The 15,476-nt window shown below is 39.7% G+C and overlaps 1 protein-coding gene across 4 annotated transcripts in view; it reads right to left on the minus strand.

The window, feature by feature from the left end:
- Positions 1-378: 378 nt before the first annotated feature.
- Positions 379-15,476, minus strand: part of LOC120779735 (host cell factor) — a 60,951-nt gene continuing 45,853 nt past the window's right edge. For 2 of the 4 annotated variants that reach the window (XM_040112110.1, XM_040112111.1), the window contains 2 exons: positions 12,788-15,377; positions 379-1,043 (listed from right to left, as the gene is read on the minus strand). In XM_040112110.1, the coding sequence (XP_039968044.1) occupies positions 12,822-15,377 (2,556 nt within the window). In that variant the 3' untranslated portion in view covers positions 379-1,043; positions 12,788-12,821. Of the gene's footprint in view, positions 1,044-1,120; positions 1,233-1,342; positions 1,415-12,787; positions 15,378-15,476 lie in introns of all 4 variants that reach the window. The other 2 variants (XR_005705742.1, XR_005705743.1) reach the window with 2 other exon arrangements.

Consider the following 15,476-nt stretch of genomic DNA (forward strand, 5'->3'; position numbering starts at 1 on the left):
CCCCCCCCCCTGCGTTCGCCCCTGATATATATATATATCTATATATAAGATAAGACATCTATATATATATTAATATTTTTCGGAAATAAACTTCACTATTGTTCTACCAAAAAGCCAATCAGTCAACGGAATCTTTTCGTCAGATTGATATCGAGTTAATTTAAATAAAAAAAAGCAGTGGAGTTAGTAACCTGATAAGACCTCTAATCTAAGAGTTGCAAAAAAATTCGTTCGAAAACTTTCTACAAAGTTCCTATGATGTCTGCCGAATTTAACTTTTAATATGCATTTTATAATACTTTAATTGCAAGTGCTGGTTGCTGGGGAATGTACTATTTTACTGTGTTCCAGTTAATATATTAAAATAATCTTTCTCCGTAATGGAAATATTACTCCGTTTATTTTGTATAAATGTACAATAGTAAATATATCCATAAATGTGTAAATTTTGATATTTATTTTTTTAATAAACACACTTTCAACACAAAGTAAAAAAAATAATTGCATTACTACATAAAATAGTTATCTATAATTCCAAACACTTCCGAGTTCAACATTTTTTCCACATTGTTATTATATATGTATGTATATGTTAAATTTCAAAATCTTAACTACAAATAAAAATTTCGGCTTATTGCTGAATATCTTTAAACCAGGAATGAAGCTTTATGGTAATTTTGTCATTTTCATTCAAATTAAATATAAATAAACATATTATAAATGTCTTGCATCTTTTTATTAAATAAAGTTGTAAAGATAATTATGGGAATTTAATTCCAATTAAAGATTAAAATTGTAAATGCAAATAAACTGTTATTATGAATCAAAGAGTCTAATCTGAAAATTAATAGTAGTAAAAGCATTTTTATAAACTATCTTAACGTGTGCATTTGAAACATTATCCGTAATTTACATATGTATCTATTTACGCACGGTAAGTTGACCCAGCCCTGTTTATATTGCATTAATAGCTGAGTTAAGTTATATATAGCTGGGTATGATGACGCATATTCATGTTAGTATAACATTAAATTCAATGTTATCTGCAAAAAAAAAAGAAAAAATGCTTTTTAGTATTTTGCACAAGACCTATTATTAAATTAAGTTTAAATCTACAAACAAGTTCAGGGGTGAGTTTAAATTTTGTTGTCGACTTCTTTTAGTTGCTCTAGCGGCTCTCCAGACCCTGTTTTGAGTGACAAGACGCGAGTTAATTGTCATCGAGGTCAGACCTTAAGATAAAGATTTTATTTGAGTTCATTTCATAGGGCTTGCAAAGAGTCATTCGGGCACTCATAGGTTTAGTATTTCGAGGTCTATTGTGGATAAGTAAGAGCTTTACCTGCTACAGTATCCAAAAAGAAGTACTCCTCTTTTGAAATGCGTGGTAGTATAACAACAAAGACTCCATTCCCTGAAAGGGAGGCAGTGAAAGTGTTAACAGATCTACTGTGAATGGCGTTTTGTTCATGTTTGAAATTAAATGAAGAATGATTTCTGCAAAACCTTCTTAGTAAAAATTGCCTGCAGAGAAGTTCGTTATGTTCCTTAACCCTAACAAATTGACCTGCTAAAGGATGGTGACCAAAGATGTCAAACATAACTTACTTACTGATATTAACAGATTTAGACCGCCGAAAATAGCCCTAGCGCGGAAAAAATTCGGATCGATGTCGGTAACATAGAAGTCGACCGAAATTTACAGTCGACTTCTTACATTAAGTCTCTAGAAAACGAGATACGATTTTATATGATGGGGTACGACTGCAGGAGCTTAATGTTTGATGTATGTTTTGTATGTTAAGATATGCTTCCTCTTCTTCTGCAATTAAAATGATTTCACTTGCAAATAAAAAAAAATTAATTACTAAAATAACTTCCAGTCTGCTATATGCTATATGGGTACTGGTACTTAATATAGGAGTTCCGATTCACCACAGAATTTTCTCAGCAGTGAAAACGTTATAACTTTACGAAAACTCGACTTTTCATAGGAATGTGATGATTTCTGAATGTATAAATGTATATTTTCAGAAACACGTGGAACCAATAGAAAAGGCTTTTTTGAAATGAAAGATGTGCGTGCCTACGGCAATAATGTTGGCGGGCCCAGCAATAGTAATAGTCAGCATTAGTTACTATAATATCGTATTTGATCCATCTTTTATAACTTTGACAAGGTCTTCTTCTGCTTTCGTGCACATCGGACTATTTGATTTTAGACTAGCTTAAGTCATGATGCATATTATTATTTATTAATTATTTATTTTCCACAAGAATATACTTTTGTATGTTTTCACTTGCATACTTCGAGAAAGCTCCAATAGAAAAGTATTTTTATGAAAATACTTTGGGGTGACACACAGAGTGTGTCCGGAAAGTAATAGGGGTGGTTTTCTTCCGACGTGACTGTACTTTAGAGCGTGCGCGCGGTAGAGGGCGTTCCTAGCTAACGAACGAGCAGCTGGTCAGATGTCTCCAACCACCTGGAGTGTCAGGACAAACATATTCTCGCGACGTGTTTCAAAGATATGCGATTAAATTCTGTGTGAAACTCGGTAAATCTGCGACAGAGACGTTTGATATGATAAAGCAGTCTTGTCCAGATGTTGCTTTGGCAAGAAGTGGTGTGTTTCGGTGGCACCAGGCCTTTTTGAAGGGCCGGTAAGAGGTTGCAGATGAAGACCGCGCCGGGAGACTTTGACAAAAACCGACAATGTGACTCGTGTGCGCAAAGTTTTGAATTCAGACCGTCGATTCATATTCGTTTAACTGCCCAGATGTTAAACTTATCATAATCTGTGGCTCATGACATTGTTACGGAGCACTTGAACATGCGCAAGGTGTGCGCGAAGATGGTCCCAAAAGTGCTTTACTCACTGGCAACCAGAAATTGCGGCGAAGAAAATTTTAACATGTATTAAAGTGACCAGGAGGATGGGATCATGTGTAGAAGTTCAGGCAAGTGAGGAAAGTTCTCTGATCGCCATTCACTTGAGAGTGGCCAGAAACGATTCTTTTACATATGGCTCAAGTAGCTCACGACTTCCGGTCTTTGACCAAGTATCCTCTGGGTAGCCTAAGAACATCCGTTTGAAGGCGAGCTAAAGTGAGAAGGCGAAACATCCCCTACATAGGGTTGTGCGCTGGGTTTGGACGCGCCACGTAAAAGCACCCCCAATGAAAGGAAACAACAAGCCGCGGATGAGTGACCCCCCACGACAAACGAAATAAGCACTACGAATTGAGGGCACGAACCTGGAATGTCCGGTCTCTTAATTGGGAAGGTGCCGCTGCCCAGCTGGTTGATGTCCTCGTTAGAGTGAAGGCTGACATCACCGCCGTCCAAGAAATGCAATAGACGGAACAAGGACTGAGAGGAGTAGGTCCTTGTGACATTTACTACAGTACAGTACAAGTTTGTTGTGGGATTCGTGGTGGGAGAGAGACTCCGTCGCCGAGTACTATCATTCACTGCGGTGAATGAACGTCTAGCCACAATCCGCATCAAAGCGAGGTTCTTCAACATATCGCTGATCTGCGCCCACGCCCTGACGGAAGAGAAGGACAATGTGACCAAAGACGCCTTTTATGAGTGCTTGGAGCGCACTTATGAGGGCTGCCCCCGCCACGATGTCAAAATCGTGCTTGGCGCCTTTAACGCCAGGGTGGGCAAAGAAAGTATCTTTGGCACGACGGTCGGTAAATTCAGCCTCCAGGAGGAAACAACCCCAAATGGGTTGAGGCTGATTGACTCGCCGGGGCCCGAAATATGGTTATCTGTGGTACTAGATTCCAGCATAAGAAGATTCACCAAGCCACCTGGCTGTCTCCGAATCGAAAAACCACCAACCAGATCGATCATGTTGTGATAGACGGAAGACAAGTCTCCAGCGTTTTGGATGTGCGTGCGCTCCGAGGTCCTAACATCGACTCAGACCACTATCTTGTTGCAGCCAAGATTCGCACCCGCCTCTGTGCAGCAAAAAACGTACGTCAACAAACACAAGGAAGGTTCGACGTTGAGAAGCTGCAATCACAACAGATAACCGAACGATTTTCGACTCGGCTTGCACTCCTGCTCTATGAGAGCACTCGTCAACAACTCGGTATAAAGGAACTGTGGGACGGCATTTCTAACTCCTTACGTACAGCTGCAACCGAAACCATTGGTTTTCGGAAAATGCAAAAGAACAGCTTGTACGATGAGTGCCGCGCTGCAGCGGAGACAAAACAGGCTGCCTACCTCGCAACGTTACGATCGACCACAACACGTGCGGGATGGGATAGATACTGAAAGTTGAAGAGGGAAGCGAGACGGATTTGCAGACAGAAAAAGAAAGAGGCCGAAATGCGTAAGTACGAGGAGCTTGATAAGCTGGCCGACAGGGGTAATGCTCGAAAATTGTACGAAAAGATGCGGCGGCTAACTGAAGGTTTCAAAACCGGAGCATACTTAAATTATGGAGGGAACACTTCTCCTACCTGCTGAATGGCAGTGAACGCACAACGCCAGGATAAGGCGAACCCGATTCCCCAATCGATGACGATGGAGCAGACGTTCCATTGCCCGACCATGAAGAAGTTCGAATAGCAATTACCCATCTGAAGAACAACAAAGCGGCGGGGGCCGATGGATTGCCGGCCGAGCTATTCAAACACGGCGGCGAAGAACTGATAAGGAGCATGCATCAGCTTCTTTGAAAAATATAATAGGACGAAAGCATGCCCAACGATTGGAATTTAAGTATGCTCTGCCCAATCCACAAAAAGTGATACCGTGGGATAAGTCTCCTAAACATCGTATATGAGGTTCTATAGAGCGTATTATGTGAAAGATTAAAGCCCACCGTCAAAAAGCTGATTGGACCTTATTCGTGTGGCTTTAGACCTGGAAAATCAACAACCGACCAGATATTTACCAAGCGCCTATTATTGCAAAAGACCCGTGAAAGGAGAATCGACACGCACTTAATCGAGCAGGTACAATCTTTTATAAAAGTGTACAGCTGCTGGGGTATGCCGATGACATTGATATCTTCGGCCTCAACACCCGCGCCGATAGTTCTGCTTTCTCTAGGCTGGACAAGGAAGCACAGAAAATGGGTCTGACAGTGAACGAGGGCAAAACGAAATATCTCCTGTCATCAAACAAACAGTCGTCACATTCGCGACTTGGCTCTCACGTCACTGTTGACAGTCATAACTTTGAAGTTGTAGATAATTTCGTCTATCTTGGAACCAGCGTAGAGGATTGGCAGGATAACTCTTGCCAACAGGTGCTACTTCGAACTGAGTAGGCAATTGAGTAGCAAAGTCCTCTCTCGACGAACAAAAATCAAACTCTATAAGTAACTCATAATTCCCGTCCTGCTATATGGTGCAGAGGCCTGGACGATGACAACAACTGATGAGTCGACGTTGCGAATTTACGAGAGAAAAGTTCTGCGAAAGATTTATGGTCCTTTGCACGTTGGCCACGGCGAATATCGCATTCGATGGAACGATGAGCTCTATGAGATATATGACGACATTGACATAGCGAATTAAAAGATAGCGGCTGTGCTGGCTAGGACATGTTGTCCGAATGGACGAAAAGACTCCAGCTTTGAAAGTATTCGACGCAGTACCCGCCGGGGGAAGTAGAGGAAGAGGAAGACCTCCACTCCGTTGGAAGAACCAAGTGGAGAAAGACCTGACTTCGCTTGGAATATCCAATTGGCGCCATGTAGCGAAAAGAAGAAACGATTGGCGTGCTGTTGTTAACTCGGCTATAATCGCGTAAGCGGTGTTTACGCCAATTAAGAAAGAGGAAGAAGTTAAAGTGACCCCCAATTTGTGAATAACGTAATCACAGGTGATGAGTCATAGATCTTTGAGTATGATCCCGAGACAAAGAGGCAATATTCCGAGTGACACACGCCGGCAGAGAGGATCCAAGCAGCATGCAAATCGGCTCTCAAGGCTATTCGAACGTCTTCAATGTTTGGAAATCGCGCTGGCACCGCTGCATCGACGCAGAAGGAGACTATTTTGAAAGTTCTTAAAGTATTTTAATGATTGGTTCAATAAATTTTTTTTTTAAATTGGCTATTCTATCACTTTCCGGACAAATACTGTAAGTTAACGGATCTGAACAATTCGTTTCTTTACTGCGGTAGTTGGATCTGTATACACGGAAAAATGCTTATTAATATAAGATTAAATAATTTAAGGCTTCTTTAAACTTTTAAGGGAATGTTTGCTATTGTAACAATATAACAAACGAATTAACGTCGCAGGCAAATGAGTCGCCACAAATTCAAGTCAAGTCCAAAATTGAAGAAAAACACCCTTTCTGAAAGTTCCAAACATACTTCCACATTGGGGGTGAGTCAAAGCAAGGAATTAAGTATATACTTTTATTTTCATTAAGGGGGGGCGGGGGTTAAGGTTTGACAACTTTTTTTTCCATTTTTTTTTTTATTTTTTTTTTCTGAACCATCAACATCTTAAGAATAATGTATTAAAGTTTTAGGTCATTCGGAGAAAAACTAACGAAGTTACATCAGGTTGAATAACGGTATCTGTAACTACCTGCGCTGAGTGTACAAAACTTTGAATCGATTTTCCCAAATATGTCATTTTTAAAGTCGGTGACCAGCCTACAGAAAAAACGATCGATGCAGTCGTTTTGAAATTTTGCACAAATATTTTATATATATAGCTCTCGAATGACGTCGAGTTTTTCCAAAAATTTTAATTTCTAAGAATTTTACAATAACAAATAGGACGATTTTTTCGTCCAAAATCGTAATTTTGGCTGGAAAATGGTGCCAAAAATGGAAAAATTAAAAAAAAACTCGACGTCAATTGAAAGATAAACTAATAAACTAAAGAAAGCACTTTAAGTTTTTGGTTTCAGATGATCCAGTGATGCTGTAGGCTGGTCACCGCACGAAAACTTTTTTTCGAGGTGCCTGCAGAGAACGATGATAAATCCGTTATTCCTTTCATATAATAATAATAAGTAAAATAAACCTACAGCAATAATTGTTTCTAAAAAAATTCACGAAAAAAGGTCTTTTTTCGACGAAACAAACCTTACCCCCCGCCCCCCTTAAGCTAAATTTTGACTAAGTACATCGTAGTTGTACCCCTAGTACAGTTTACCACTCGACTGAGTTGAATGGAGAGAAACGCAATTCAAAACTAAATAACTAAAAACCGTCTTAGCAAATATCAGCTAGATTATATACTATTCCATGCCAATCGTAATAGACAAATTTATGAAAATGTGAGTGAATTTTTTTAAATTGAATATTTTTTTATAATTTTTAATAATAAAGAACAAAAGCAAGATACCAATAAATGAAAATCAAAATTTTTTATTTCAGTTTACATTAAGAAAAAAAATATTTACAAGGTTAAAGACATTTTCAAAGTAAATTTAATAAAGAATACTTTATTTTATGTATTTTCTTTTCTCCGATTGCGATTAGGCGTTTTGCCAACCCGGTATAGATTTCTTGTGTGTGATCCGAAGTGCAATTTTGAGGGTTATAACTTATTTTAAGGGATCGTCTCAGTGTGACATCACTGATTCTCGCATTCTTTTTAATGTTGAAATTACTTAACCGGTCCAGTTTTTTTTATAAATAAAAACATTCATGACGAATATAATGTTTTTATGTTTATTTATTGGATGTATAATAATTAAAAAAGTTGTTGAAATTACACGTAAAAAACAAAGTCCTGTATGATGTCCAGGATTGCGGCCGCAATTTTATCTAAAACAAAAATTTCTTAAAGATCATTAATCTGAAGGAAAGTGGCTATCATGCTAGGAAAACATTTTTTTTTTTTTAATTTGACAAAATGGCGACGGTTTGAACAAAAAAGTAGCTATGTTACCCACTTTGTTGCCTTTCTACAAGAAACGCTGTAACGACCATTATAATTAGAATTTCGATTTGAAAATTCAAGAGAATGTTTATTACAGTGTATACTATCCGATAATGTCGATTTGTCGAAAATTTCACACTGAGACGAACCCTTAAATTTTATGCAGATGTTATATTATGCTGCACAAACGTTAGCAAATCTTCCCACATTTGTGGGGTAATACCTTCCTCTTTTGCCATATCGTAAAACTATCCACCGTCTTTTTAAGATTCTAATGCTTCGACGATACACCTACAAAGAAAATGTTGTTAATGAGGTTTCATAATTTGTTTTTTTGTTGTACCTACGCTATTGCTACGATCTCTTAGCTACATCCGCACTATTTTATCATCTCCATCACTGAGCTCAAATAAAAAAAAACAAAGTCGGATCCGATTTGATATTTAATTGGCTTTTGTTAGTTTATTGAAAATTTGCAACAGTTGTGATAGTTCCACATCTACTGCGACTAAAAAAATACGATCCAAAGCAATGTAGATTTTAAAAACTATTTTGAATTAAAAACAAATAACGACCGGTTTGTTATCGTACGTCGTAATGCTAATCACCGTATACGATTGACGTATCACGGAATTTTCTTTCGTATGATTGCGGATCCGTGCACGAATGTAACAACCCCCTCGAGCAAGATCAACTGCACAGAGTAGGGTGAATTCAAAAGAGGTGAATCCGCAAAAGGAGGAAGAAACGGGGAGGAAAAATGCCTCGCGCCGCAGAAGTAGGACGCCCAGATGGTTATGACGACCCATGTAGAGCGGGCATTAGTGGTGCCACTCTCAAGAAGTACTTTAGGCATCTCGAGGGCGATAAGTCGCCACAGGCGGATCGCGAAGACAAAGAACGGACAGATAAGGCCTCGGGAACCGCCAAGTTCCAAGAGGTTAAGGTTAAGCAGCTACAGGCGGTCGGAGAACAACGCTCCACCCCAAACCTCCTCCGAAGAAAGCAGGTTGCGACTGCAGCTGTCATTAAAGGAGAGCGAAACGAGTCTCCCAACGAGCAGGAAGGAGTGATACCCTCAATTCAGGAGTTCCTTTTCGGGTTTTACAGGTTGGTGAGGACTATGGGGACGAGGACCTATCTCTGATCGAGACAATTCCGTGACCTTTAGCATAGGAGTTGCCCAGGTGAACCCATGCAACAGCAACCACGGCTATCATCGAGAGGAGGTTTGACTCGGATAACCTGGATGAAATTCAAGGACCGACCTCCGATTCGTATCCCTAGAAGTACGAACTGGGAGTGCGCAAGCTTTTGAATAAAGTCAAGCGCACGGGTAACTGAGAGGAATATAGGCAACACCTAACAACCTACAACAAGGAGATTAGGTCAGCAAAGACAAACAGTTTCAGGATATTCTGTGACTGTGTCTCCTCGATCGCTGAGGCAGCCAGGCTACACAAGGATTTGTCTAGAGGAAAGACGGACACAGTATTATTCAGTAAAAGACTGGATGGGACGCACGTAGGCCAGAAAGCCTGGATTTGGATGACTGCAAAAAATATATTCACTGCAGACTCAATCAAATTGGCAGTAGCTTCCTTCTCGAACTATACGTCACCAGGGGCGGATGGCATCCTTCGAACTCTTTTGCAACAAGGTATGCCAGATTTGGTAGAGCTGATGAAGGTGCTTTGGATAATGCGTCTTACGCAGGCTCCAGTATGCAAATGGATACAGGCTTTACAGCGTACTAGGTTAGCTGAAACAACTGAGGGGCAGAGAAAGATTTGTCTTGGCACTACGAGGTGCTGCCCACGGGTGGAGTACTATCCTCTCTACTATGGAGTACTCTCTGCAACCAAGTTCAAAATGCCTTAAATCTAGCAAAGGGATGGCAAAAGCAACCTAGATCCCTTTTACTAAGCGAAGATCTCTTCGGGGCTTGAGGCGACTCGGTGACAGGGAGTTAGCCGTGTGTAAAGAGGTCAAACTTCTTGGGCTCACGTTAGACTCAACATTACGGTGGAGTAGGCATGTGGATCCAACGTTGTCTACAGCCACTAAGGCACTCATGATATGCAGACGCCTAGCGGGGATATCCTGGGGCTGCAAGCCAGGTATCATAACATGGCTGTATACCAAGATCGTAAGGTCTATTATAACTTATGCAGAGCTTGCTTGGGCACCTAAGACAACGGAGACCTTGGTAGGCCTTCAACTACAGAAGCCGTAAAGGCTCGCCTGTGTCTGCACTTCAGAGGCAATGCGCACTTGCCCTACTGGAGCACTTGGGAGTCATGCTGGAACTCAAGCGAAGGGAAAATAATGTCGTCTCAACAAATGAAGGCCCTTCTTCCAAGGGTAGGCGTTACAAAGAGAATTACTCTCGGCACAACGCGGAGTGGAACGACTCCACGCTCGATATATTGCTGAGAGGCAGCACTATCCAGTGGTACACTGACGACACGAAAACACCGGAAGGCATTGGAACAGGCATTGCGGGACCGCATACCAAACTATAGATACCATTGGGATGTTTTCCGAGCATCTTTCGAGCAGAAGTCTTGGCTATAATTCATTGTGCAGAACACAATCTTCACATCTACCGCAACTTAGGTCTCACACATACATAACGACAGTCAAGCGGCACTAAAGGTGATCACAGCGTATGAGGTTAAATTGCTTTTAATGAGTTCACCTAATATAGGTGTAGGGGCATTAAAAAGATAGCCGGCAATGAGCTGGCGGACGAACTAGCCCGCACTATGGCAGCGTCCAGGATGATGGGTAAGAACCATGCATTGCAGTGAGGAGCAGCTCCGCACGGAGGAGACAGTGGGGAGAGAACAGCATTGGCAGCAGGAATGCGGCATGACAAGCTGCTTCTAGAAAGGCAGAACCTCGTAAGGTTTAAATAAATATTCGACCTCCCCCGAGAAAATTTCCGCCTCCTTTTCGCGCTCTATACAGAGCACTGTGGGCTCAGGAAGCACTTGTCTAACATGGGCATAGTCTCTTGCGCAAATTGACGGTACTGCGACATGGAACAGGAAACCCCAGAACACCTCATTTTGGATTACCCAGAAATTCGCAGAAGCAGGATAAAAGCCGAAGTTCCATCCTCAGTCGAGCCCAGCAGGCTCCTGGAATTGTTCAGGATGCTGCACTTTGGTGATCATATGTGATATTGGGGAAGGTACAACAGACCGTAGGTCGCTGTGCAAAACCTAATTCTTTACTATTCTCCTCTAATATCAAATTTGTATTTTTTCGAAAAGTTTTTGGCAAAATTATATTAACACGGAATTGGTATTTTTTCTTTTCTACGAAGCTGAAGTTTTCCAGGATATGCGGTAATATAATATTTTCTTTTGTCTTCGATTCGCCATTTCTTTGCTTGCTAATGCTCTCTTGTCAAAGAAAGTACAAGCAAACAAAAGTTATGGAGTTGAATTCGGGTAAGAGAGTATTCTTGTACCATTGAAGTGGTATAGCAGCTGTCATCAGTTTTTTTTTGCATATATTAGATTAGTTTTACTATTGTGAATTCAAATGACAAATGAAAACGCAAATTTAGTTTTCGTTGTATTTTTAAAACTTAAAATTAATAATAGCAATTTAAAGAAAACAAAAATAAAGGGTTACTGCAACGTTTTATAACGCAAAAAAAAATTCTTCACTAATGCACCATTACGTATGAGTCAGAAAAAATGTTAGTGCAGGGTTGCAAAGCAAGTCTATCTGATTATGTGAGCACAATAATATTTCAACTGACGGGTCAACCGTTATTGATAACACCGAGATTCAAGACTTCATTGGAAGCAAAATCACGCTGTAGATTGTAATAGGGACACACAATATAAAGAGCAGATAATTCTAAAGGTGCTTTAGCGATTTTAACTTTTTGATATAATTAAAATACTATGGTATGGAAGAGTATATGTACAGTTTCCTGAACTGTGCGGAACCGCGCTACCGCAGTGCACTTGAAGTTCAGTCCCACGACAATCTGGTCTACGAAATCGGAACGGAAACAAATTTTTATCTGGCCAAGGACTGGCTACTCGGCAGTTTTCCTCCAAATTATTTCTGAGACTTTCTCTGTCGCTACAACAAGAACAACTTGTGAGTAACCAAAATTGAAGTCTCTAAAATTAAGTGGATTTATTTAAACCTAAAATTGAGGAGTCAAGACTAGTTGCAACGGTTTAATATTTCATTTATTATTAGAATACTTTACGCAGGAAGATACGAGAATTAAAGTACAAGTAAGATTAAAAAGAATAGGGCGGGTTATTTTTCGATTTGTTAAGTTTACAGTAAAAGTTATTCCCAAATGACATTTTAATTCCGAAAACATATATGAATCTTCAAGGAATGATGATGATCCTCGCAATGATGTTCGGTTGGAACTGGATAAACATAAGCAGCTATTACTTTTAAAAGTTTTTTTTCCAAATGTCTGTCAAGTCAAGTCAAAACCCTATTTAATGATGCTATATTTTTCCTTCACTAAATAAAATAATTCACTGATAAAATAAAATCTTTAAATTTGTCGTTTTTGCATCAACACGTAAGTCTTTAAACTTATGATAAATTTATAGTTCTTCAGCTATTTCCATTTTCTTTCATTCTACTATTAAAAAAAAAAATGAGTGTGTGTTTTTTTATTTCCAAATATCCTGATATAAGTAGATCTATAATAGCCATATAAGTATATTTGGAACTAAGCAAAAGTAGGACTAAAGAGTGCTAAATGGCAAATAAAAAAAGTGTTAAAAAAGGAGATGCTACTGTTTTTTGGAATTTGAAATCAAGAAAATACAAGCTTTACACATAAACGTAGCATTACAGATAAACAATTTCAGTATAAACCTAACAAAAACACATTTTTACAAACCTGTAATGCAAGTGGTCTTTCCGAAGTTATTCCTTTATTTACTTAAACATTTTTGTGTATATACTGTTTGTATGTGGGGAGATTCTGAGTTGATGACTACCGCATTGGGGACGCGCATGCATTCAATTGCAAACTCAGGTTTCCTTCTCGTGCTTACACGAATATTTGTAGAATCTCTTGTTTCATTTAAAGAGGTAATGCCGACTTCTTCAAAATCTTCATACATTTCTACTACTTGGTTTTGGTTATAATTCAACTCGAGAGTTTCTGCCTCGCAATCAATATCTTCGGAGTTAGTGTCAATGGTTTTTCCAAATACGTCTGTTGCACCATCTAATTGTTCAATTATATCGTCCATAGTATCACCCTCAGTGTAATTAGAATCTGTTAGTGCTGTTATAGCAACTGTCGGTTCATTTGACCCATTACTATTGATGTGTGTCGCAAAACCGACTTGTGAATTTGTTGTCCCCATTATATTTTTAGATGCTAATGTAATCGAACGTTGCAAAGTATTTCCTCCGCTATTATTTACGCCAGTTGTATTTAAAATATTAACAAATCCTTTATTAGCTATGGTTGTGTTAGCGGGTAACACGACTAATTTGCTTCCTGTGTTGCCAGCTATACCGCTTGTAACAATGGTCTGAGGTTGAGTATGCCCTGAGCTTGATCCAACGATCGTAACAGTTTTGGTTAGCCCAGTTATATTGGGATTTGCAGCCATTTGAACTGTTACTGCTTTACCTCCCAATGTTATTGTTTTTTGATGTATATTTGCAGCCTGCACATTGATTTTTTGCTGATGTTGTTGACCCGTAAGATGTTGCTGAGACAATTGCGTTGTCGCTGAAGGCAATGTTAGAGTAATTGGGCGTCCTGTTGTGCTTGTAACTCCACGTATCATTTTAACACCACTCTGAGTAGCTACCACATTTCTATGCGCTACAGCTGTAGCTGTTGTCGATGTAGAACCTACTATTGAAACAATGTTGCATGCACCTGCTTGAGACACCACATTTGATGTCGATATGGTTCGTAAAGCTGAACCAGTAGTAACAATTATGATCTGTTGATTGGTTAACTGATGTCCCTGTTTGTTAGTGATAACAAATGCTGGTTTGCCGGCAACATTTGAAGATACCTTCCCCACTTGTAGTATATTTGAGTTTTTCATAATTAATTTACCACCACTAACGGTATGCGGGGAAACCAATTTAACAAGATTACCAGATACTATTGGTTTTTGCTGTCCGGTGGACACATTAGTTGCTATAGATGTTATGCAATTTGCATTGGTACCAGCGCCAACAGTAGCAATAAACTGTTGCTGTGTTTGTGAAACAACATTGCTAACTACTGTTTGTGAAGCTGTCACTATTTGTCCTGTTGCTGTCTGTTGCGTACCTACAGTTGGTGCGCCTGCGGTGTTAGTATTTTTCAAATTAATTTTCGGAAGGGTTTGCACGGCTACTCCGCCTGTGCTAGTTTTTACTAACTGAAACTGTACATTTGTTCCCAATGTTAAAGGCTTTTGCAATATATATTGTTTGCCACCAATTGTGGTAGCAGTACCTATGGACGTTCCTGAATTAGCAATAGCAGTGTTTTGTACCTGTCCAGTCATGTTAGCGCTCGTATTTTGAGCGGTTTTCAATATGGTAGTTGTATTTCCTGAAGCTTGTGTAGTAGCTAAACGTAAAGTCTGACCAGCATTTCCTGACACAATGCGAACAGTATTCGTCTGAGCTGTTGTTGTTACAGGAGTAGACGCAGCACTTACAACACGTAAACTATTAGTACCAGCATTCACCTGTGTACACGATATTGCAGCCGATCCTGTGGCAATTGGTGCAGTTATAGCAGAAGTTCGAGATACAACCGTATTCGGTCGGTATTTTTGCAATATGGTTGTTATGTTATTATTGATCATTGATACACTTGGTTGTTGTTGGGACACATTTACTAAAGTTGCTGATATGACCCCTCCACTACCGCTAACAGGGGTGCTGGAATTTACAATTGCCGGTGCTGCCGCATTTATTATGCGTGGCGTCGGCATAGTATTCTCTACAATGCTCGGAGACGAAGCTAAAATTTTTGCATTGATTTGACTGATTTGTTGAGATTGCTGAACTTGTTGTGCTATGTAAATAGTTGAACCCTGCATATGAGGTTGTTGCTGCGGCTGATGCGTTTGTGGCTGCGCCTGTTGCTGTATAAGAGCATTGGTAGATACTTTGACAGTAGATTGTTGCAAAGTAACAGTGGGTAGGGCTGTATTATAAATCTTCTGATGCTTGTTCGATGACATTGTTGGTGAGGGTTGTATTGACGTTGTCATTCCATTAACGGGATTTTGACTGCTGGGCACTGTCGTAGCACAAGCACTAGGAGCATATGAAGGTGTTACCACTTTAGCAGCCATAGTTACAGGTTCGATTTTTTGTGTTTGTAACTCATAGGCTGTAGCAAAAGTAGTAGCGGTCCAACACAGTTCCAATGCATGGGTGGAAGCACGCACCAAACCAACTTTAACGGCATAAAGTGGTTTAGTGACCTCAAGATACCACAGATCTTTGCAGCAAACCTAAAAGTAAATTAAACAAAATCTACACGTCATATATGGAATCATTACGAGTTAGCTCAAATAAGCTGAATATAATAATAATTTTAGTACTAATTGTAC

This window comes from Bactrocera tryoni, unplaced genomic scaffold (assembly GCF_016617805.1).
Source record: "Bactrocera tryoni isolate S06 unplaced genomic scaffold, CSIRO_BtryS06_freeze2 scaffold_11, whole genome shotgun sequence".
Classification (NCBI taxonomy): Eukaryota; Metazoa; Arthropoda; class Insecta; order Diptera; family Tephritidae; genus Bactrocera; species Bactrocera tryoni.